Below are 23,689 nucleotides of genomic sequence, written 5' to 3' on the forward strand. Positions count from 1 at the left end.
ATTGTATTGTTGTTGATGTCTTCTTTTAGTTCTATTAAGAGTTGCTTTACAAATTTTGGTGCTCCTGTGTTGGGTGCGTATATATTTATAAGTGTTATGTCTTCTTGGTGGAGAGTCCCTTTTATCATTATATACTGTCCCTCTTTATCTTTCTTTATCTGTTTTGCTTTGAAATCTACCTTGTCTGATATTAGTATAGCGACACCTGCTTTCTTTTGTTCATTATTAGCTTGGAGTATTGTTCTCCATCCCTTCACTCTGAGTCTGTGTTTGTCTTTGGGGCTGAGGTGTGTTTCCTGGAGGCAGCATATTGTTGGATCTTGTTCTTTGATCCATCCTGCCACTCTGTGTCTTTTGATTGGGGAGTTCAATCCATTTACATTTAGAGTGATTATTGAGACGTGGGGGCCTATCACTCCCATTTTGTGTCTTGTTTTCCAGTTTTTTTCAGTTTCCTTTGTTTCTCGTCCCATGGTTTAATCTGTTCTGATGTAGAGCTGCTACTCTCTGTTGTTGTCCTTCTACTTATCTCCTCTGCTCTTGGTTTTGTAGCCCCTTTCCTTTTTTGGACTTTTCAGGAATGAGGGTTTTCCTGAGGATTTCCTGAAGAGGAGGTTTTGTGGCAATGAACTCCCTTAATTTTTGTTTATCTGGGAAAGTTTTTATTTCTCCATCGTATTTGAAGGATATTTTCGCTGGGTAGAGAATTCTCGGCTGTAGATTTTTGTCCTTCAGATTTTTGAATATATCATTCCACTCTCTTCTACCCTGTAAAGTTTCTGCTGAGAAATCTGCTGATAGCCTGATGGGAGTTCCTTTGTAGGTTAGTTTCTCTTGCCTGGCTGTCCTTAATATTTTCTCCTTGTCGTTGACTTTTGCTAGCTTCACTACTATATGCCATGGAGTTGGTCTTCTTGCATTGATAAAGTTTGGAGATCTATTGGCTTCTGTCACCTGAAGATCCATCTCCCTCACCAGATTTGGGAAGTTCTCAGCCATTATTTCTTTGAATAGGTTTTCTGCCCCTTTCTCCTTCTCTTCTCCCTCTGGTATACCTATAATCCTTACGTTGCATCTCCTAATTGTGTCTGATAATTCTCGGAGAGTTTCTTCATTTCTTTTAAGTCTTGCTTCTCTCTCCTCCTCTGCCTGCAACAATTCTATATTGCCATCTTCCAAATTGCTAATTCTTTCCTCCATATTATCGGCCCTACTGTTCAGAGCATCTAGATTTTTCTTAATCTCCTCTATTGTGTTCTTCATTTCCAATATTTCTGTTTGGTTCTTCTTTATCGTATCAAACTCTTCTGTGACATAGCTCCTGAACTCGTTGAGTTGTCGGTCAGAATTCTCTCTTAACTCATTGAGAATCCTAATGATGGCTGTTTTGAAGTCATCGTCATTTAGGTTATACATCTCATTTTCTTTGGGATTGTTTTCTGTGTATTTGTTGCTTTCTTTCTGTTCTGGAGATTTAATGTATTTTTTCATATTGCTTGATGTTGTTGATTTGTGCCTCCGCATGGAAATAGAGTTTAGTTGCTCCTTTCACTTGTTTCAGCTGCTGCGGTGGGAGGAGCAGCTGTTTATATTTCACCAACCAGGAATCCTGTCCGTAGTTGCTAACTGGGCCTGGGCCCCTCTTCGTAGCCACAGTGGCCCTTTGGATTCCCTCCTCTGCCATGGGGGCCGTCACAGGGGGGCTTCAGGCTGCAGGTGCCTACTGTTGCAGCCCACCTAGATGTGCTCTCTCCTTGGGGTCTGCAACGGTGTTATGGGCTTTTCCAGCAGCCAGGGGTGGGATCACTTATATTTGTCGCTCCGTTGCTGTCGGCACCCACCAAATCTCACTTGTCCTCTATAGGTCGCAGGAGAGCTATTGGCATCTTCTACAGTCTGTGGTTAGTACACCTAGCTATGCTGCTTTTGCCCTGGGGTCTTCCAGCCTTGTGGCTGGCGGCTGGGTGCCTTCTACTGGTGCTGTGTAGAGGCTTTCCCTAAGGCTGCTGTGAGCCTGTAGGGTTTCCCCCTAGGCTACTAAGCTGGGTCTCTGGAACTCTCTCCAGCCCCAGTCCTCTCTGAGATCTCCAGCAATCCCTAGCCTCACGGGGTGGGCAACGGCAGCTGGAGGTCGCCCCGCCCTCAGGGCTTCTCTCCCGGCCTCTCCCGGAGCCGTGAATGCTCAGCGTGGCCCCTCTGCTAACGGCAGACAGAGAGTTTTGTCTGCTGCCCGGGCGGAGCTCCGGCGCTTCCCCTCCGGGTCGCAGGACCGGCCTTTGAAAATTCCCCCCGCCCCGGTCCTCTCCGAGATCTCCGGCAATCCCTAGTCCCACGGGGTGGGCAACGGCAGCTGGGAGATCTCCGTGCCCTCCGTGTCTCTCTCTGGGACCCTCCGGGCGCCCCGAGCACCAGGCTGGATCCCCCCGCCAATGGCGGGGAGAGACTCTCCCCGCGGGCTCAGGTGTGCAACTCCAAAGTTTCCCTCTGCATTTAGGAGTAATTGCAGGGGGTTTAGGTAGGGTTCTGGTCACCTGTTTCCACCGTCGCTCCTCTGTTGTGTTCTCGCTCCTGCCCTAGACGTGCGTGGATCCTCTGGGGGCGTCCGTTGGAAGAAAGCCGCTTGCGGGTACCAGGCTGCCCGTCGGGGTCGGAGAGCCCTCACCTATTTCCACATCCTCCCGGAGGAAAGTCCATCCGCCTTCCGATGTATAGTCGCGTGGGTGTCTCAGACGTCCTGAGATGCTGTCTGGATATCCTTTGTCAAGCGATAAGTGTCCAAATAATTGTAGACTCGAAGGGCGAGAGACAAAGAGGACTACTCACGGCGCCATCTTGGCTCTTCTCCCTCTGTTCACCTTTCTTAAATAACACTAAATTGCTTTCTTAAGTGGTTTTACCAATTTACACCTCCACCAGAATGTATGAAAGCTCCCTTGCCCCACATCTTTGTCCACATTTGGTATTATCAGATTTCTAAATTTTAAATCTGCTGGGCAAAATCTCCTTGTGGTTTTGAACTTGCATTTCCCTGATCGCTAATGGACTTGCGTATCTTTTCATATGTTTATTTGGTTCTTTTACTTATTGATTCATGATGCTCTTTGTGTATTGTTATTACCCCTGGTTGTTATATATATTAAAACACCTTTCAGTTTTTGGCCTTTATTTTCACTATTTTTATAGTGTTCTTTCACTCACATAATTTATTAGTTATAATCAGTTTAACGTCAATCTTTCCTCTTCTGGTTTGTTTTTGCATCTAAGAACTCATTGTCTAAGCGAAAGTCTTGAGAATACTCTCCTATGTTTACTTCTAACAACTTCATAGTTTTGACTTTCTTACATAAATTTTTAACTTACCTTAAATTAATTTAGGGGCACAGTGTGAGGTCAAGCTCCGTTTTCATTTTTGCCTGAGGTTAACCAATTTTTCCACCATCATTTATTGAATAATGTACTCTTACCCCTTTGATCTGCAGTGCCATTCGTGTCATACATCCAGGTTTTATACACACTTCGATCTTTTCTGATCTGCCTACTCTATCCCACTGGTTAGTTGCCTAATCCTGCAGTGTTACTACACAGCCTTACTTACTAGGGCTTTATAATAAATATTGAGATCTTGGTAGGGTTAGTCCTCTATGTCAGACACAGAATCAGGATACAGAAACCACCCCAGTTCCTTAAACAGAGAAAATATAATACAAAGAATTGTTAACTAGTAGAAAGTGGTTTACTACTAAAAAAAGGGTAAAAGAAAACTCCAGGGTGTCCAGAAGTCGCAGGTGCAAAAAGGCAGCTGCTACCCCCAGGGGAAAGAAGAGCGCACGGTGAAGGAAGCAGGGACTCAGGAGAACTCCGCACCCTGCCCCAAAGGCTGAGAGGCATCTCTCTTCAAAGAGGAGGAACACGTAGCCTGCCTGTAGCAAAGAAGCTTGACGGGGGCACAGGCCAGAGCTGGTCTGTAGAAACGGTCCCCCACTGCCATAGGGTGCGAGTGGAATGGAGCTGGTCTGTAGAAACTGCCAACTCGGAGAAGAGACAGTTGCCCGAGGGCACAGGCTGAAGGCTGCGGAAGTGCCCGGTGGAGCTGCATAGAAAGGGGGGGGAAGTGGGGGGACCTGAGGGCAGAGCTGGAGCTGCCCTAGCAGGGCCGCTGGGCTTCCGCACTGAATAGTAATGATGAAGATCCAACCCCAGAAAGGAAACCCCTTCCTGTCAACACTGCCTCGCTGCGTAACTCCAGTGCTCTCTATGGGCAAAGCTTAACATCGTGCCAGCTGGCAAAAAAGAAACGTTTATAGGGTGCAGCTCCATTACCACAAGGCAGGGCAAAGAAGGGTGGCCTGGGAGCTGAGAGGAAGTGAAGTGATAATTGGCACATTCTCCTAACTGGTTCTTATCTTCAAGCGTCTTAGCTATTTTTGGTCCCTTGCACTCCCATGTACACGTGTGTGTGTGTGTTTGGGGGAAGGTGGACTTGGACTCCGTTTAATCTCCAGATTTACTTGGTGGAACTGACAATTTTACATTACTGATTCTCCCAGTTCACGAACATTTGTCTCTCTCCATTTATTTAATTTTCTTTAAAGTTTTTCAATAACATTTTTATACTTTTCTCCATAAAGATCTCTTACAGCTTTTGTTAGGTTTATACTTCAGTGCTTAATATATTTTTTAAGCAAGTGGTGCATTTAAAATGTTCTGTTACTATTACACAAACAAGCAATATATTTTGGAACACTGTATTGTATCCAGCAACATGCTAAACTTACTTCCAAATTCTTGTAATATATCTGCATATTCTTTTGGATTTTCTACATATACCAGTTTATCTTCTAAGCACAATGACAGATTGGACTCCCATTCTTACATATTTTATTTCTTATTCTTGCCTTACTAAACCATCTAGAACCTCAGTATGTTGAGTAAAAGTGGTAAATATAGATCTCTTTGCTTCATTCTCAACAACAAAGAAATGCTTTCACTGTCAGCTCATTGATCTTTTTGGTCAATATTGTTTATCAGTTCAGAAAGATCTCTTCTATTCCTAACTTGCTAGTAAGTTAAAATGATGAATGGACATTGAATTTTATCAGATGCATCTATCTTCAACCTATGAGATGACCTACGATTTTTCTCATTTCATCTGTTAATGTCAATCACATGGGTTGAGTTCTAATGTTAAACCAAACTTGCATTCCTGGGATGAACCACATTTATGCTTTTTTTTCTTTTTTCTTTTGGTTAGGAAGATTGGCCCTGAATTAACATCTGTGCCAATCTTCCTCTATTTTGTATGTGGGATGCCTCCACAGCATGGCTTGATGAGTGATGTGTAGGTCCGTGCCCAGAATCCAAACCCATGAACCTGTGCTGCCAAAATGGAGCATGTGAACTTAACCACTATGCCACCAGGTGGCTCCCTCATTTATGCTTTATATACACTGTTATACTCGAATTGCTAATATTTTGGCAATTTTATGCTCATGCTTGAGATTAACCTGTAATTTTCCTTTTTCATATTGTCCTTGTTGGTATTCTAGCCTTATAAAATAAGTTGGGGAGTATATTTAGAAACAAACTCTAAGCACCTTCTCACATTCATTTTTTTCTGTTTTTTGGGTTTTTTTGGTGAGAAGGATTTGCCCTGAACTAACATCTGTTGCAAATCTTCCTCTTTTTTCGCTTGAGAAAGATTAGCCCTGAGCTAAAATCCAATTCCTTTGGCTGTCTCCTTCTTTCCCTGCCTTGACTGGCACCCTGCACATGCCAGGTGTTCCCTCTACTTTGGGACTTTAATGAAACAAATTACAAGACATGGGATCTGAATTCCTGAACAGCTGCTAAGAGGTGGATGACACAACCCAGAGAGATAGGCAACCATCCCTGTGGGGTGAATGTTGACCAGTGAGAACTGGGAGATGGGGGGTTACCAGATACTAGATTACCCCCCTTTGCTCTCTCTCATTGGCTACTCCAAAATATTGTTCCCCCTTGAAACCTTTCAAGAAAAGTCCACCTGTCAAGTCTCACATGCTGAATGACCTAATTGGTCTCTTTCAACTCATTGTGAAATGGCAGTCAATACACTAATGCATCGCATGGCATTTCATAGGATTTCCCTTGCTTTACTTCCCTTTTTCTCACTTACACTGCCCAGAGTTTGCATTTCCCCAAGAGTATTAGCATCTTAATCCTCACCTCAGGCTCTGCTTTCTAGAAGACCTAAGCTAAGCCCAGAATTGTCCTCTTGTTCTATGCAATGGAGTATTTTATGTACGATTGCAGGATTTTTTTCCTTTAAAGTTTGATAGAACTCACTAGTAAATCATCGAGGCCTGGGTTTTCCTGTGTAGCAATGTTGGGAACCACTGTTTCATTTTCTGTATGGTTGAAAGACTACTCTGTTCAGGTTTTCTACTTCGTGAGACAATTTTCATAAGTTATAGTTTCCTAAGAACTCATCCCTCATATCTACACTTACAAATTTATTGGCACAAAGTTTATAACAGTATACTTTTATCTATTTTATTATACTTTTGTTAATATCTGTAAGATCTGTAGTGATGTCCCTATTTTTATTCCTGTTCCTGTTTTTTGATTGGTTAGTTGGTCAGTTTGTCTCTCTCTCTCTCTTAGATCATTCTTGCTAGGGGTTTATAGATTTCACTAGAATTTTTGAAGAACCAACTTTTGACTTTTTTGATCTTCTCTACCGTGTTTGTTTTCTCTTTCATTAGTCTGCTCTCATCTTTATTAATTCCTTCCATTTCTGTGCTTATTGTGTTCTTTTGATTTCATGAATTGAATGCCTGGCTTATTTTTACTCTTTTTCCTTTTCTAATATGCATGTTTCTAAGCATGTTAGTCTAATGCTAAACACTGTTTTAACTGCATTCCTCATATTTTAATAAGTAGTATTTCTTTAACATTCAGTTTTAAATATTTAATTTCCATGACTTCTTTTCTCATGGGTTACTTAGAAATGTTTACTAATTCCCAAATTCTTGGAGTTTTTCTAAAGATCCCTTTCATATTGATTTCTACCTTAATTGCATTGTGGTCAGAGAATATTGTGTGGATTGTAGCAATCCTTTGAAATATATTGAGACTTGCTTAATTTGCAAGTGTATGGTTTTCATATTGTTCCATATGTGACTGAAAAAATATGAATGACAATTTTGGGATATAGAGTACACACCATCAGTACTTAAATTTTCCTACATATTCCCTGGTACTTGTCTGCTTGTTCCATGCATTACTGAGAGAAATGTATGATTTTGGATTTTTACATTTTTTCCCTGAGGTTCTCTCATTTCTGTTTCATATCCTTAAGGCAGTTTTAAGTGCATACCAATTTATAAATATTTCATCTTCGTGGTGAATGTAACCTTTCATCATATGAAGCGACATCTTTCTATTAAGGCTTCCAAATAAACTGTCTGCACTTGAGTCTTTCACTCATGGTCTGCTTCAGGGGGGACCTAAATTAAGACAGTTGGTCCCCTGGAATGTCGTAGCACCACAATAACTAAGACTATCATCTGTGGCACATTGGCATTGGGTCCACGAGGAAGGGGATGCACTAACTTACGCAATCTCTAGCACGTTAGAGATGAGAGTGGTGGTAACTACGATTGAATAATATGCTGGTTGTTGCTAAGGGCGATCAGAAGAAAACATCAGGCTCAACTCAGGGGACGGTGTAAAAGATCTCCCTGGTAGCATTTAAAGAAATCCTTAGCTCATGCAGCTGAGGGGCAGACTGTGCTGAAAATCAAGACAGAAATTACAAATAAAGATGAATCCACAGCCCTCACAAGTCTCCTATATTAGTCAGGCTCTAACATTTAAGGAGCTGGACCCTGAAACATGGAGTGGGGACGTCTGGGTGGAAACACTGAGAGCTTTGAACCACAGATTCCTCTGAGACCTCTGGGCCAGTAGTCCACTCCCTCTTACTGGTGGACAGCAGCCTTCCCTGCCTGGAGACCAAGTGAAGGCATCAACTGAAATGGATGCCCCGCAAGATGAAGTCCTTGCCTCCCCAAGATCCGCCCCATCTCATCTTATTGCTTCTAGACCAACTGGCATGATCGGTTGGGGAAGTTTGGTCCTTAATACAGGGGTAAAGGAACCATCACCAAAAGAGTTCCAGGATTTGCCTAGTCCATACCCTTCTCTCCAGCAGGAACTGGGAGAACACACTTGGCAGTAAATCTTGAAAACATGAACCTGAGCTAGATTAGGGAGAGTTGATCGTATATGGGATGCTCTTCTACAATTCAGGACTTACTTGGCTAAGACAACTGGAGATGATCTTGTGTCCGCGAGATGATGTGCTGCTGGACAGCTCCTTGAAGCTGGAGGAGACGATGGACTAAGGTGCTGGAACTGCCTTGGCAGAGTACTGAAGCAGCGCTCAGAAACTTCCAAGAGGCAATGCTCATGGGATGGATCTATCATTTAGGACCAGAACACCCACTACTTAAGTGCTAGAAGCCAAAGAAGACACTCCTTCACCTAATCAGCAGTGAATGCACTAGTAAACGGGGCACCAGCAATGCTGACAAACTCAGCGGTGGCTTGCAGGCCAAGGTTGATGGCAGGGGATATTAATATGGAATTGTGTTCTCTTGGGTGAATGGAGATGACAGGATTCTGGACCAGCAGAGACAAGTGGCAGCACTTAGCTGTCAGAGGCAGAACAGTAATTACCATAATAGGCAGCAAGGAATGGCAACCAAGGAGCATGGCCCCATGGGGATCTGTGGAGATAGCTGGTAGACATGGCAAGATAGGGACACGACAGATGGGCAGCCATCAAAGGTCTTGCTTGGCTGTTTTAATCGTTAAATGTCAAGATGGGGTGAGCAGATGTCAGCTGCTGCAATGAAAAATCACCATCCTTCACCCACCCTTTCCAGATCTAAACCTGTTCTCAGACCCAGAGCCCATCAAAGGGGAGGGGAGGTTGGGACACTTGAGGAAGGATACTATGATGCCACATATGGGCATCAAGGGGATCTACAGCCATACGCCAGACTATCTATACACGGGGAAGGGGAGACAGATTTTTTAGGACTATTGGATGCAGGACCCCGGTTTTTGGCTTAGAATGGGAGTCAGCAAGTTGTTTTTTCTGTAAACGGCCAAGTAGTAATTATTTTAGGCTTTGTGGGCTTATAGGGTCTGTTACAACTAATCAACTCTGCCATTGTACCATGAAAACAGTCATAGACAAGTAAAAAGTCATAGATAGTAGTGGCTGTGTTCCAATAAAACTTTATTTACAAAAATAGGCAGTGGGCCAGACTTGGCCCATAGGCCATACTTTCCGGACCCCTGGCCTTGGAGAGTCAATTTTCATAAAAATTCCACGTCTTTGAAAATAATGCATAGTCTCCACTTGTTGGGTTCACTACTTTGTATTTTGTAAATTAGAATAGCACACTAAATTATGCTGTTCAAATCCTCTATGTCCCACATTTTTTGGGTCTGTTTTATCTATAAGCAACTGAATGAGTTTAGTTGTTTAAAAACCTCCCACTATAGTCATGAGTGTCAAATTTTGCTTTACAAATTTGAAGCTATGTTATTAGGTACATACAAGTTTAGAGTCCTTTATTCTTCCTAGTTAACTGAAACCTGTATCATCCTGAAGTCAGTCTCATGAATTTGAGTAATAATTTTTGCCTTGAGCTATACTAGTATAAGAATATAGCTTCATCAGCTTCCTTTTTGTGAGTGTTTTGCTGTATATTTTCCATCCTTTATCTTCGATCTCTTTGTGCCTTTCTATTTTAGTTGGTTCCTTCTCATCAGCACAGAGCACAACTTTTAAGTCTACGCTACTTGGGACCAAAGCAAATGGGAGAATGTTTACTGAAAACATGCAGTCAGGTTGTTGGTAGCCTAACTATTTGCTAGTTACCACAACCTAGATAAATGTGACCTATGGGGCATTAAACAAAACAAAGGTGTCTTCAAGGGCAGTTTGAAAAACTCAAAGGCTTTGCAGGTTTACACAAAACTGTTAATTGGAATTATATCCATTGCTGATTACTTTACAACAGCTGATCTGGCTTTCAATTAGTAGCTCTGCCTCTCAGTCCCCTGCAGCAGGAAGGCGGGAAGAATGATCAGGGGTCTCCAGCCAAGGTGCTTGTTCCCGGATCTTCCTGGAAGCCTTTACTCACCTCTCCTTTGCTCCTTCAATCCCTTTGCGCAATGTTTCCCTAGTGTGTCACTCGCTTTGCTGAACTCAAGTTGACTGGAAGCAAAGGCACTCACCAAGGATGCTGATGTATCAAAGCGCCTTGTTTTAGAGGAGGAGGAGGGCAAAAGGGGCCTTTCAGCCAGTGGTAGAGCCAGAGCTGCAAGGGATGGGTTTTTCCCACCTCTAAATTCTTGCCACTTACTAGCTTTTACAATCTTAACAAGGGCTCAACTGCTCTGGGCCTCAAATTCCTTACTAGAAAATTGGAAATGATTCCTTTATTCAACAGCATGCGGGTTAAAGGAAACAGTGACTACGAAGGTGCCTGGCTCACAATAGGGCCTCACCAAAATGCTCCAGTGCCCTTCCCTCTGCTCTGAGCAGCTCACTGGACAACAGCATTCCTCCCAAACTGTGGCCTGCTGACATCTCTCCCCACAGCAGCTGGAATATTTCTCACTGTTGTCTGAAGCCCAAGGTCACTGTTGTGACCGCCGCCCCCTCCAGATTTCTCCTCCAGCCTTGAGCTGCTTCCACGGATTCTCAGTGAGCCAAAATGCAGGGGTCAAGAGTCCCGGCTTGAGCCCCGGTGATCTACTTAAGGCTCCACCATGCACCAGTCATGACTTTGGCTGACTCATACTTTCTGAACCTGGGGGGTAATAGCGTCACTGTCACTGGGACTATTGTGAGGACTTAAGGAAACGGTGTACACACACTGTACCAACTCGGGGAACCCAAGGTTCTGTTATGCATGTGTGTGCTGCACACACCTGAATCTCGAACCCCGCCATGATGCTGAGGACAGGGGCAGGGGGTCACAGGTCTACACACAGCCCAACTACCGAGTATGTAAGCAAGGAGGAGGCAGGAGCCACGCTGTGTTTACCCCTGCACCCCGTCCTCTGCTCCACCCATGGTTCTCAGCACGTGCCCAAGCAAGCTGAGTTAACAACAAATGCTCAATGGTGGGGCTGGTGTGCCTTTGGGTTTTCCAAGGACCTACTGTGGCACCACGGAATGTGGAACATGGCTTCTCGGGGTTGCCTGGGATCCACAGACAAGCTGTTCTGCAAAACTTAGGTCAATTTTAATGACGTACTAAAGAGAGAGAGACAGGCGGACGGACTGACTTGTGGATGTTTTTAAGAAAGCCTGCTAGACAGAATGCCTAATGTTCCACTTTCTGAGCTTGGCAGATGCCATCAAAAGGGTCCTTTACCCTGTCCTTCAAATAAGCTCCCACAATACACAAAGCACACTTCATTTTCAACAACATACACTTTTGCAGATAAAAAAGGTGACCCACACTTTCATTTTCTTTATTTTTCATTGATACCGTATGAATACAAAGTTTCTAGAAAGCTACAAAATGTCTACCACTTTATCAAGAAGGCATCAAAATGTGTCACTTTGCAAAGACATGAAAACACCTGCAGGAACTGACACAAAAATAGCATTTTTAGAGTGATGAAATAATTGCACTTAACTGTCATGGATATTAAAGTTATCACACATATGTACCGCGAAAGCTAGAATACATTTTTTTTTTTTACAAAGCACTTTATAAAAAAATTCTCTGCACACAAACCCTATAATTTTCATATAACTATCATACTAAAGATAAATTCACTTTAAAGCCAACACTTAACATTTTTAAACGAAAAGGTACCAGTACCTAAACACAGACGTTAACAAATACGAGAATACTGTGCTGCCAGGAGGCTGACCCAGATGCCTTGTGAAAGTTTCTGCAAATAGGTTAAGAAGATGTATGTGAGAATTTCCCCCACCCCCGCTCTCCAATCGACCCAGGAGGAGCTCGTCACCAAGGCAGGTTGGCAGCCCACTCCCGGCAGCAGTCCCAAGCCCATCTTATACACGAGACACAAGGACACGGACCGTGAGAATCCCACTAAGTCAATTAGGATGAGAACAAACACACGTGGCAAAAACCAATTCACATAAAATTGAAGTATATTAAAGAATTAAAGGCTATTCAGGTTTCTTTTTTAAGTGTTACAAAATCTTTTTTGTTGTCGTTTTTCAGGCACATACTGTTTTGTTTTTACTTTTTTTATCTGCAGTCATGAGCCTATGGAAAAAGGCCTACAGAAGGGAATCTTTCAAGGAGGTAACAAGGAGAAGTGTGTGTGTGTGTTTTTTAAAGGAGTGCAGTTAATATCTAATTTACACAGCGGAACTAACCACAGAAGATGACTGACGCAAAAAAATGAAGAAAATCAGGCTGGTTTCCAATTGATTTACGCCTAGAAGCTGTCAGCCTCTGTCAGAGAAAGGGGAGGGAGAAACGATCCCATAATGGAAGGCAGACACGAGAGTCAACCTGACAGGTGGAATGTGACTCCATTCCATGATGAACGAGCGGGAACATAAACGCCGTTTCAAATACTAAAGTGATGTAGTGTGGCCTATGACCGACTCAATGCAAATTCACAGAGAATAAACAAGTCACGGCTTAGGAAGCAGGACAATAAATACAAACATTTCATCTTATTTCATGGTGCACGACCTCAGTGAAACTACCCTTTGCAATGCAATAAATTTTAAACACAAAATCTTCATTCTTAATGATATAAGCAATGAGTTTATGAGAGGAAACTGTTACCAAACAAAGCACAGGAACAGTTGAAAAGAGAAGGAAAACAAGGATGTGACTTTCTTCCAAGTTGTGCTGCAGAGCTGACAGGAGGGGCTGGATCAAGCAGCTAACGAGGACTTGTGTCAAGTAATTTTTCTTTTCCTTTTTTTTTTTTCTTGTAGAAATTTCTATAAATACCCACAACCTGGTGTGGATAGAATCATTTTATTTTTTTTCTTGTAGACATTTCTATAAATATCCACAACTTGGTGTGGACCAAAATCACTCCTGAAATTTTAGAGACCAGAGAGGGCATTCTTAAAGACACCAGGCAGAGACAGACAGAACATACGCATTACGAGTTTAGAGGCTAACTTTCAAAGACGTCTGATGTCATTTTAAAGTCTATATTGGTAAAGAGAAATCTTTTTTTTCCTGGCTTTTGTTGGGCTGGTGTGTTTTGCCTTCTCGTCCTTTTCACTCCTCTTCCTTCCCTCTATGGGTTTTTCCAATTTATACAAGGTTTCGATAAAAGCCAACACAGACTTCAAAGAGGTGCCCTTTGGAGGGCTGGAACATTCTTTGAAAATACCGAATTGTGAATGGTGCTCTTTGGAAGTTGCTCATAGCACATTCATACACAACACTCAGAGTCAACGCGTTCGCCTAAGAAGAACACTTCCATTGAAATGACCCTAACTCACTTTTGTTCTGCACCGTCGTCTCAGTTTGAGGCTTCCAACTTTCAGAATGGTGTCCTCGTGTAGACCAGGTTAGTGCGCACTGCCCTCTGAATGGGAAAGAAAGCAGCTCGGAGACTGAGCACGAGCACAAGGAGGAGCACAAATCTGTCCACCGCCTGAGATCCTGCCGTCTGTGTGCGAGTTCCCTCGTGCAGATGCAGGACGGGTGACGAGCCGAGATGACACACGTCAGCACACAAACACGACAGTTCCCAGGGTGCCCCCTGCTGCCGCGCTACTGGTGGGTGGGGGGGCCCCACGGCAGGCAGACGGGCAGCAGGCGGAGTCCACGTTGTGCTCTTGTGAACGGAGGCCTGTGGTTGGTTACTCGTCCTGGTAAACCAAAGGCATTACGGTGATCTCAAAATATTTTTGGTCTCTCTACGAGTTATCGTTATTATGGCAGCACTTTTCTAAGCTGGAATCTCAAACCAAAGGCACTTTCATGCTAGAGTGCAGAAGAGTCACAAATAGCTACGTATTTGGTCGTGAATTTAAAAGGCAACATTAAAAGTACAATTTGCTTTTCATAGTGAACTACGAAGTTGCAAAACCTTTCGTTTTGGTATAGACGTTTGAGGGTGTGGTCAACCAACTGACTTGGGTTGGGTTTGAGATTTGAGAGAGAGTAGTCAGATTCCTAGAGAACTGGAGAAAATCGGGCTTACCAAACAGAATGAAAACAATTTTTGCTTGTTCTGCTTTAAATATGGGGCCAATTCGTCCGTGGACGTGGAAAAGGGGTGCAGAAGGCTGGCGGCAAGACTAAGGTCTCTATCTCTAAGGCACTGCTGACTGGAACACTTTGGCAGCTCTGAATTTAAAACTCCCTAAAAAAGTAACAGTAGTAAGAGAAACGCTTCCAGCTTACAAAAGGGCTCCCAGTTCCGAGGCGGCCTTTTGCACTGCACACCCTACATGCAACAGCTCAAAGATTTAAGGCTTTTCAGAAATGACAGGTGCAGGGCTTTGCCACAGAAACATCAACAGAAAGAAAGAAGCGGTGCAGACATATCTTCTTAAAGTCACAGGTGTGAACACCAACAAACAAAATTGGTTCTACCCTTCGTTAGGACAAGTGCAGTGTACCAGAGCATATACAAAATTATACAAGTTCCATGTACCTGGTTTGTAAAGTTGACTGTCATCTCATAGGATTTAAATAATTTACGGTTGTACAAAAACGGCTAAAGCCACTACAGTATTGGAACCTAAAGAAGACTTGGGTTGAAAAGTCATTTGGGGACGTGTAACACCAAGTGCTTGGAACAGGGACTGGTTTTTTTGGCTGGTCTGAGTGCGAGACTTTTGCTGCTGGGATGCTTAGCAAATCGAAATTTGACTCAGCCTGTGGCAGGTGAACTGTCCTCAGAGGAAGTGAAAGGCCATCAGCTCTCACATCTGCTGTGCGTGATCTGCTGAGACGAGACACTCTCGGGAGAAGCAGCATTGGCTCGGGGTGATGCTCTCGCTTTGGCAGAGGGGGTCCCTAATCTCCCTCTTCAGAATTGACCCTGGCCACACATTCGCAGGGATCACTTAAGCATGAGCACCATTGAGGAACAACCTCCACTGGAGAGGCCCAGGATTAAGTGGCAGGGGTCCTAGGGCCTCACTCTGTCCTGTCACCAACCGGCTGGGTGACTCTGGGCAAGTCAGCTCCCCTCTGGGCCTTGACTTTCTCATCCACAAAATGAAGGAGAGTAGATTGTGCTCTCTTTTATTTAGCTCGATAAAGAAAAATTCTGTCAGCCCTCTTTTAGAACTGATTCTTCTCTCCTCCATCCCTAACGATGAAACGACACGTTCCAGAGGCTTCCATAAGTTCTACAAACAGCACTGAGTGTGTAAGGCAAAAAGTAGAAAAAGTAAAAATTTACTCAAACAATTAAAGGTTTGATAATGAGACCCATGAGCTTATGAGAAATAATGAAAATAGCTGGATTTTTTTTAACCTGGTAAACTAAGGGATGAAGACCAAATTAGAATTGCTCTTTAAATAGATGTGACTTGATCATAAGGATGATGGTGACAGCTGTTCCCAGCTTCCCCAGGGATGAGTGAAAGAATACTTCTAGCAAGAGAGACTCTGCTGTGAAACAGAAGTTCTGAAACAGGAAGAAACATGGGTACAATGTCACTTGAGTAATATTCCTACCTGCCTCTCGATGACCCAAAACCAGGCTCCCAGGAGAGAAGCTATCTTAGGGTGAAATGGAAGGAAAAAGAAAATCCCAAATATGGCACTTGTGGCCTGTAAGATCTAGGGCAGTGGTTTTCAACCAGGGGTGATTTTGTGCCCCATGGGACATTTGGCAATGTCTGAAGACATTCTGGGTATGACAGCTGGGGAAGGGGGTGCTTCTGGTATCTAGTGAGCAGAGGCCAGGGACGTTGCTAAACCTCCTACGATGCACAGGACAGCCCTGCACAATGAAGAATGATCTGGTCCAAAATGCCAACAGCGTCGAGGGTGAGAAACCCTGGTTAGGGTAGCATGGACACTGTGGGATTCTAGCACGTGTTCTTGAAGAAGTCCTGATTTTATTTTAGGTCTCTTGCTAAGACGGAAAAGAATGCCAACAGGCCAGAACCTACTTCTTCAGCTCCTCCCTGTTTAGGCTGCGGAAAACTGGCCTCAAACACCCCAGTGAAAGCACGAGATGTCCCTGAATCAAGCCTGGCAGCAAGGGTCACCAGGAGATGGAACACCCGGGAGAGAGCAGGAGAACAGAGCTTTGGGAAGGCTTCTTTATGGTTGAGAAAGCTTTACAAGACACACGGAGAGACTCTGCTCTCCAGGGTGAGAGAGCACAGAGAGACTTGGATTAGATGTTCTAACATCTAAATCCTAACCCAGGGTCTTGTTTGGGAGAGACGGAGAGAGGGCCAAGAGTTTGGGTAACTGGACCAGCGGTTAAGATGGAGAAAGTATCTGCCCTGGGGAAAGCTGCAGAACAAGACAAGAAGCAAACTTTAAAAGATCTCAGAAACGTTTTAAGAGCATAAAGTAATCCTCTAGGTCATTCATAGAACCCCCAAACTCAACGACAAAGTCACTGGATGAAGAGGACACTAGCGGCCAGGCATCAGAGGGCCCAGGCTGACTCTGAGTTCAGCAGACTGGGGAGCGTCCTGCTCTACCAACAGAACTATCCGCTAGCTGGTCGTCTTGGCTCTCAGGCTATTTGTGCTTTGAAAAGTCACTCCCAAGAGCCCTCGTGGCAGCACAGAGGAGGCCCATTCCTGGGTGGGGACGTGAACAAGATACCTCTCCCCCTGAAGTTCTGAGACAGCCTGGCTTTGAGCCATGTAAGATCATTTGACCCCTTCATAGAGTCCTGGTCCTGGGAGGGTGGGGGTTCCCTTGAGGAAATATGCAGGACACAGGAGCCAAAGAAACCCCCTAAGACAGGTGACCAATAGAAGCCATAAATATGGTGACCACAGAAGCAGCTTAAACGCTTGGGGTGAAGACCAGATGGAAGGGCAGACAACTTGGCCAATCCTTCAAAGGGTCACTTGGAATCAGGGAACAAACAGTAGTCTGATTTGGGAAGCCTGATTTCCCTCTGATTAGGGAGGGAAGATGGGCACCATCCCACTGGCTTATGTAAGAGATGTGCATGCCAAATGGGAATAGTTTTGCACTTTCTCCTCTGGTCTTCCCAGTGACCAGTGGCATGAATTTGGGAGAGGCCAGGCTTGGTCCATTGTTCCTATTTGCCACAAGCCGGCCACATCCTCATGACCACCGGACACTAACTGATACCCAAGCAGGGTCAGAGCAGACGGTGGGAAGGAAGGTGGGGTGTAAGTTACTTGGATGTGAGAGAACGTTTTTATTTTCTGGCTTCAAGAAAAAGTCTTGACCTGTTTCACAATGTACAAAACTTATTTAACATTCTATCGCGTTAACATGTTCCTAAACAATTTTAAAAAGTCCCTTTCCTCTGGGAAGTTGGGGGACGGGGGAGTACGCCCTGTCCCCTTCCCAATGAAGCACTTAGGGAAACAACCCAAGACATGTGGCCACATCAAACCAGCTCTGCCTGGGCCATGCTTTGGAATATGTGGGTTGGAAAACTGAATCTCTCCTGGGAAGAGAACCTCCCCTACGAGCCTATTTGGAAAGGTCAGAGACAGATAGCCGGGCCTCTCAAACCTCAGTCAAATAAGTACTATGACTTACTGAGAGATGTCAAGGAAATGGATGTCCTTAGAGACTCTATCGAGATCTACAGACACAGATTGAGATATGCATGCATATCAGCACCTAGCACTGAGTGACACTAAATAGATGTTCGATATGTGTTGAATGACTGTGTGTATATGTGTATATCTGTATACACAAACACATATACACTCATATAGTTCTAACAGGTTAATATGCATATTGGATCACCAGAAATAAAGAATTTATCCACAGGCTGGTGAGGATGCTTGCGAATTTCTGGGGAGCAGAGATGGTAAAACTGATGAGCCTTTTACTTGTTGGGTTGACGAAATTTTCTCCCAGCCACAGGACTTTCTATACTTTGCAGCTCACAGTGCAGTATTCACGCCAATTTTCAATTTTTGTTATTAAATTTCAGTGGTTCAAATATTTACTCATCTTAATAGAAAATTTGGTTGTCCATATAAAATATAACTGCACACACAAGACTATAAACATTGTAAGTTTAGATTTTCAGTATTTATCTACTTATTGCAAAAAGAGCCATCTTTCCTTTTTCATTAAATAATCAATCACCACATTAGTACAATACAATTTTATATTTTTAAATATACTATATACGTTAAGGATAAGGGGTGAAATTTTCTTCCTTTGCAATATCTGCTCAAGAGTTCAATGGATTAGGAGATTAGTTTTAACCTTGAGGAAAAAAGTACAAATTTATCTCATTAGGATACTTCTACCAAGCATTTCTTAAGGCTATATTTTAACATTTGGTTTCAAAAAGAAAGAAAAGTTTCATTTAAAAAATAATTTAGTGAATTACATTCTTTTATAACTTCCACCCTAATTAGTTACAAAGATAAGTCTAAAGATTCTTAGTTTTGTGTACTAATTTACATTTATATTTAAAGATTAATTTTACTTGTATCTTAAAACAAGAATTTTATGTTGGAAAAAAAAGAACTAAATACATTTGTATAAAGGCTGTAAATGTCCCATGGCAAATGCTCTGTCTCAAGACTTTCTACCACAATTAGAAAAACCGGTCTCTGCAGACAGAGACTTGCGTTCGTAAGGTTCGCTTTTCCCGAGGAACTGTGGGCTGCAGATCTGAAGAACACAGAAACAACTCGATTTCTCTTTTTACAACTGTACCAGAACTTCACAGCTACAATGATAGGATGAACACATGAAAAAATGACTTCACTCAAACAGGATTTAGAAAAGTCGGGGTGACCTCAGGAGCCAGGGCACCACCCCTGTGTGGTGAGGTTTACAGTCAGTCATTCGATAATGGAGAGAGTGTGTGTGTGTGCGCACGTGTGTGTGTGTATATACAGGTATCTCTATATATAAATAACCATGTTCAGTCCTTTACAAGCCTGTAAATATGATGCTGTGCTCCATGTTCACTATTTGAAACTTCAAATACACAGGCCATGCAGAGGAGAGTTTCTTGTGTATCCCTGTTTGTTACCACCTGTTAAGGGAAAAAAAAAAAGTATATATATACACATATATATAGAAAACACCACACGGATAAAAACATATTCTGTCTGTGCCATGGCGACTATGATTTACTTGGAGAGAAATAGTCTAAAATCCAACAAGTGGGTTATTAGAGATCTGTGCAGCTGACACTGCCCCCTTATAGCACAAATTCAGGATATTACGAGTCCAACTTGAATTCTACCTAAGCTTACCCACCATATGTAACAAAGACCTGACAGACAGGCTCATAACCTGAGCCCGAGAAGAGACCTAGAGAATTGATGTGAGTTTGGGGTGGGCGGGGGGATTTCTTTACAACAAAGACTAATTTCTCTAATTCTGTCCCATGGGACAGTCATTTATCCCAGGAATTGTCTCCCATGGTATTCCTAAACTTTTACGGAATTTGTCTCACAACAGCCAAGGACAGACATAAGCTCCGTGGGCGCCTGGCTGACCGCTATTAACCAGCAGTGCCTGGACTCAGTAAAAGATGTGCTGGGTGAAGGATCCGCGGGACAGCGGCCGCACGCTCACTCTTTTCATTTATCTAGGCTTTCCTTTCAAAGGTATTTTGAAATACTCACCGCGTGAGTCGAGGACCTCGAATCCGTCTCTTGTCTTCACGCCCAGGGCCTTGGCCTTCACTCAGGCCCCAGGCTCTCTGGCCCCTCCCCACGGGACCTCACCTCCTTCCCCGTCTCACTCTGTCTCAATTCCCCAAGCCATTCTCCGAAGGAACTTTCTAAAAGCCAATCTAGCCCAACTTCCCCACTCAAAACGCTTCCTGACTCTGTTTCACGAGTGTTTTGTTGGCCAGCTCAGTGTTCTCAAACGTTTTCAACTGGAGAGCCTAGTCCAGTTTGCGGGGATCCTCCTTCCCCACTATGTACTGGGCCGCTTCACCCACCTAATGTCCCTCACCCTTACGGCATCTGAGTTTACGGCTCCCGACTACAGTCTCATAGCTCTTGTCATCTTCCCATCCTAACAGGCTGTGCTGTCTGTACACACATACAGATGTGTATGACTTTTTTAATGCCCATCTCATCCGGGGGACTATACGTTCCTGAAGAACAGGGACCATGTTTCCTGGAAACTAGCTTAGTTCTTGGCACACAACAGTCATTTAAGAAATATTTGCTGAATGAGCGAAAATTCACATATTAATAGACAACATATATTGACTGCTTAGTATGCATCTAACTCAATTAAATGCCTTACACACATTGTCTCGTATGATACTACAATTCTATGAGCAGGTGCTATATCACACCCCCTTTGACAGAGAAGGAGGCTGGGGGGTTAATTTGTTTAAGGTCATACCAGTGTCAACTAAGAAACCCTGATCTTCTGATTCCAACACTTTTTTCTTTTCTTTCCCTTTTTTTTTGAGGAAGATCAGCCCTGAGCTAACGTCTGCTGCCAATCCTCCTCTTTTTGCTGAAGAAGATTGGCCCTGAGCAAACATCTTCCTCCATTTTATATGTAGGATGCCTGCCACAGCATGGCTTGATAAGTAGTGTGTAGGCCCACGCTCGGGATCCCAACTGGAGCACATGAACTTAACCACTATACCTCCAGGCAGGCCTCTCCGACACCATTTTCTTAACCACTATGCCATGCTACTCTAGACAAATGGACTGACGCAGTGATGGATTATCTACATGTTTCTTTTCTGGGTAATAAAGATTTTTTTCAGTGCTGGTACCCATCTGCTTTTCTAGTTTTACTTCCTGCCACTTCCCTCACAGATCAAATACTCCAAGTAGGCAGGTCTTTCAACCTTGAAATCTCTCTCCTCCTCACCCCCATATCCCAGCAAACGTCACGCCCTGCTCGTTTTACCTCTTCAATCATTCTTTGTGTGTGTGTGAGGAAGACTGTTGCTGAGCTAACATCCGTGCCATCTTCCTCTATTTTATGTGGGATGCTGCCACAGCATGGCTTGATTAGCAGTGCTAGGTCTGCACCTGGGATCCGAACCTGTGAACCCCAGGCTGCAGAAGCAGAGTGCACAAACTCAACCACTATACCACCAGGCTGGCCCCTTGAATCACTCTTGAATCCACTCGCTTCTCCACCACCACAGCCCAGGTACCAGCAAACCTCACCCGGGCTTCTCTGCCGGGAGCCGCCCTCACTTGGCACTATCCCCATCTGTACACAGCAGCCACATGTCCTTGTGAGAAATATAAATCTGACGACAACACACTCTTGGTTAAAAATCCTGATGGCCTCTTCCAAACTTGACAACTTCAGTGTGAACAGAAAACCTGTTTTCATCCTACAAAGGCAAAGAGACCCTGCCCACTCTGGCTGTTCCCACCCGGCCAGCCCCTTGCTCCCCTCCCTCTCTCCACGTCGGCCACACCACCTTGTTTTCAGTTCTGCGTGCTGTGCGCCTGCTGATCTGCAGTATTCTTCCCTACGCTCTCTGCCTGTGCATCTGGCAGGTAGCTCTCAATTATTTCTTCCTCAGGGAAGCCTTCCTTGACCCCCTGGACCAGATCAAATCCTCCTTTTATAGGCTCTCTTGGCACCACATACCTACCCCTGCCGGCCATCGGCCACGGTTTAGTTCCATTCATTGTGATGCTGAAGAAATGCCTGCCTCCCTCACCAGAGTCCAGGACGGCAGCCCTATCTATCCGGCTCACCGCATCGCAGCACCTGACACTAAGTACATACCTACGGAATGGCCCTTTTCTTGGTAAATCTGAAAAATGTCTGTTCATCCATCAAGGCAACTTAAACAGCATCTTGTAACATCCCCGAGAATTTCCCACCTCACTCCATCTACAGGTACCTGCTCAAGTAGTTAAGCTACTCTGTACTTCCAGAAGTACACTACAGCCACTGTTTCCCTGTATCTTTGTCATCCATCTACCTGCTTCTTTCCCCTCACCAGGCCAAGATTCACTATGGGACAGGCACTGTGTTTTATCTGCACGGTATTCTGGAAGCTACTAGAATCTCTCCATAGTTTCACTGAATGAATTAAAACATTCTCAGTAACTTTTGAGATGGAGAGTACAGACTTGAGCATTTTGCTTGTAAACGGAGGAGGAAAGTGAAGTCTGGAGACTTTCAGAGACTTCCCCCAGGTCACAGAGTAGAGCTGGTCTCAAGTCTTCTGATTCCGTGGTCATGAACTATCCTGCAAAGTGTCTTTTTCATCATTCAAGTCTTAATTTACGTTGCTCACTGGCTCTGTGACCTCAGGTAGGGCTAACATTCCTTATCCATAAAGTGGGAGTAAAAGTGGCCTCCCCGTTCTGCAGTGAGAATGTCATACCATATTTATAAAGATTTAGCACTGTGCTTGGAGCCTCTACCATCTAGCCTAACTAACTGCAAACTTTCTATGAATATATCCTGTTTAGGCTTCAGGATTGAGATTCAAAAGGAGGAAAGAAAAAAATGTTTCTAGCAACATGTATGTCTGCGTATGACCTCAAAAGATGACAGGAATGCTTGTCCCACGGTTCAGTTGCTGTCTCCCGCTTGGGTGGTGTCACTAAGGCCCCACATCTACAGCATCTCTTTGATTCCTGAATCCTCCTGATGAAATCAGAGTCCAGCCCACCAGCCAGTAAGGTCTGGAACTGGCCCTGTGGACACAGCCACACAGAGAAACACCTACAACTGTGTCTGGCCGCCGCCATTGCGGCTGTGTTCCGACACACCCCCCAGAGGAAGAGCTGACAAATACTCTTCTCCTGTTTATCAATGAGATGATTTGAGTTTCACAATCTAGGAGGGCTGGCTTAATTTCAGCTTTTCTAAAGAAAAATATTTCTAGCAGATATTTATTGAGAGCTAGTAATTCTTCATATCACAGGAATTTAGTTGGTTAATGATACATTTTAAAGTTAATTTAACCTGGTGAGTTCTCTGCACGTCTCTGCTGCTTGAAGTCACGTGGTCCACAGGAGCATGATGACACAGTTACATGGGTTTTGTGGGGACTAGATGCTTTAAAGCTTTCCCAGGCCATCTTTGCCTGGGCTATGCTCTACAGCAAGGTTTAGGGGCTGAGGACACCTTCCTTAAAATGCTCAGACTTGGAACAAGTTTTTAAGAAACAGCTAAGACTCGATCCAAGAGAGGTAGGGTAGCCATCCACTCAAAGTTTTGGTTCATTCCTGAGGCTATTTATGGTCCACCCCGGGACGCCACACTCACCCTCTGCTCATGCGAGCACTAAGGTGGCCACCTGGTCTCAAACAGCACAGAGAACAGCTATAGGATGAGTCCCGCCAGCACCCCAAACTGTGAACTACTCGATTTTCACCAAAGACCATTAGAGAAAAGGATCCTAGTTCCTGAAGTACATGTTTGCCAAACTTCCTCCCAGATGGCTAGTTTCTAAATTTTAAAGGGACATGGACACATTTGAGAATCCACTGAGATTCTCTCCCTAGAGGAAATGAAACTTATATGCAAAA

At 44.0% G+C, this 23,689-nt stretch overlaps 1 protein-coding gene across 11 annotated transcripts in view; it reads right to left on the reverse strand.

The window, feature by feature from the left end:
* Positions 1-11,518: 11,518 nt before the first annotated feature.
* TEAD1 (TEA domain transcription factor 1) overlaps positions 11,519-23,689 on the reverse strand; it is a 254,197-nt gene continuing 242,026 nt past the window's right edge. For all 11 annotated transcript variants that reach the window (XM_046685825.1, XM_046685827.1, XM_046685824.1 and 8 more), the window contains one exon: positions 11,519-19,227. In XM_046685825.1, the coding sequence (XP_046541781.1) occupies positions 19,114-19,227 (114 nt within the window). In that variant the 3' untranslated portion in view covers positions 11,519-19,113. The remainder of the gene's footprint in view (positions 19,228-23,689) is intronic.

This window comes from Equus quagga, chromosome 14 (assembly GCF_021613505.1).
Source record: "Equus quagga isolate Etosha38 chromosome 14, UCLA_HA_Equagga_1.0, whole genome shotgun sequence".
Classification (NCBI taxonomy): domain Eukaryota; kingdom Metazoa; phylum Chordata; class Mammalia; order Perissodactyla; family Equidae; genus Equus; species Equus quagga.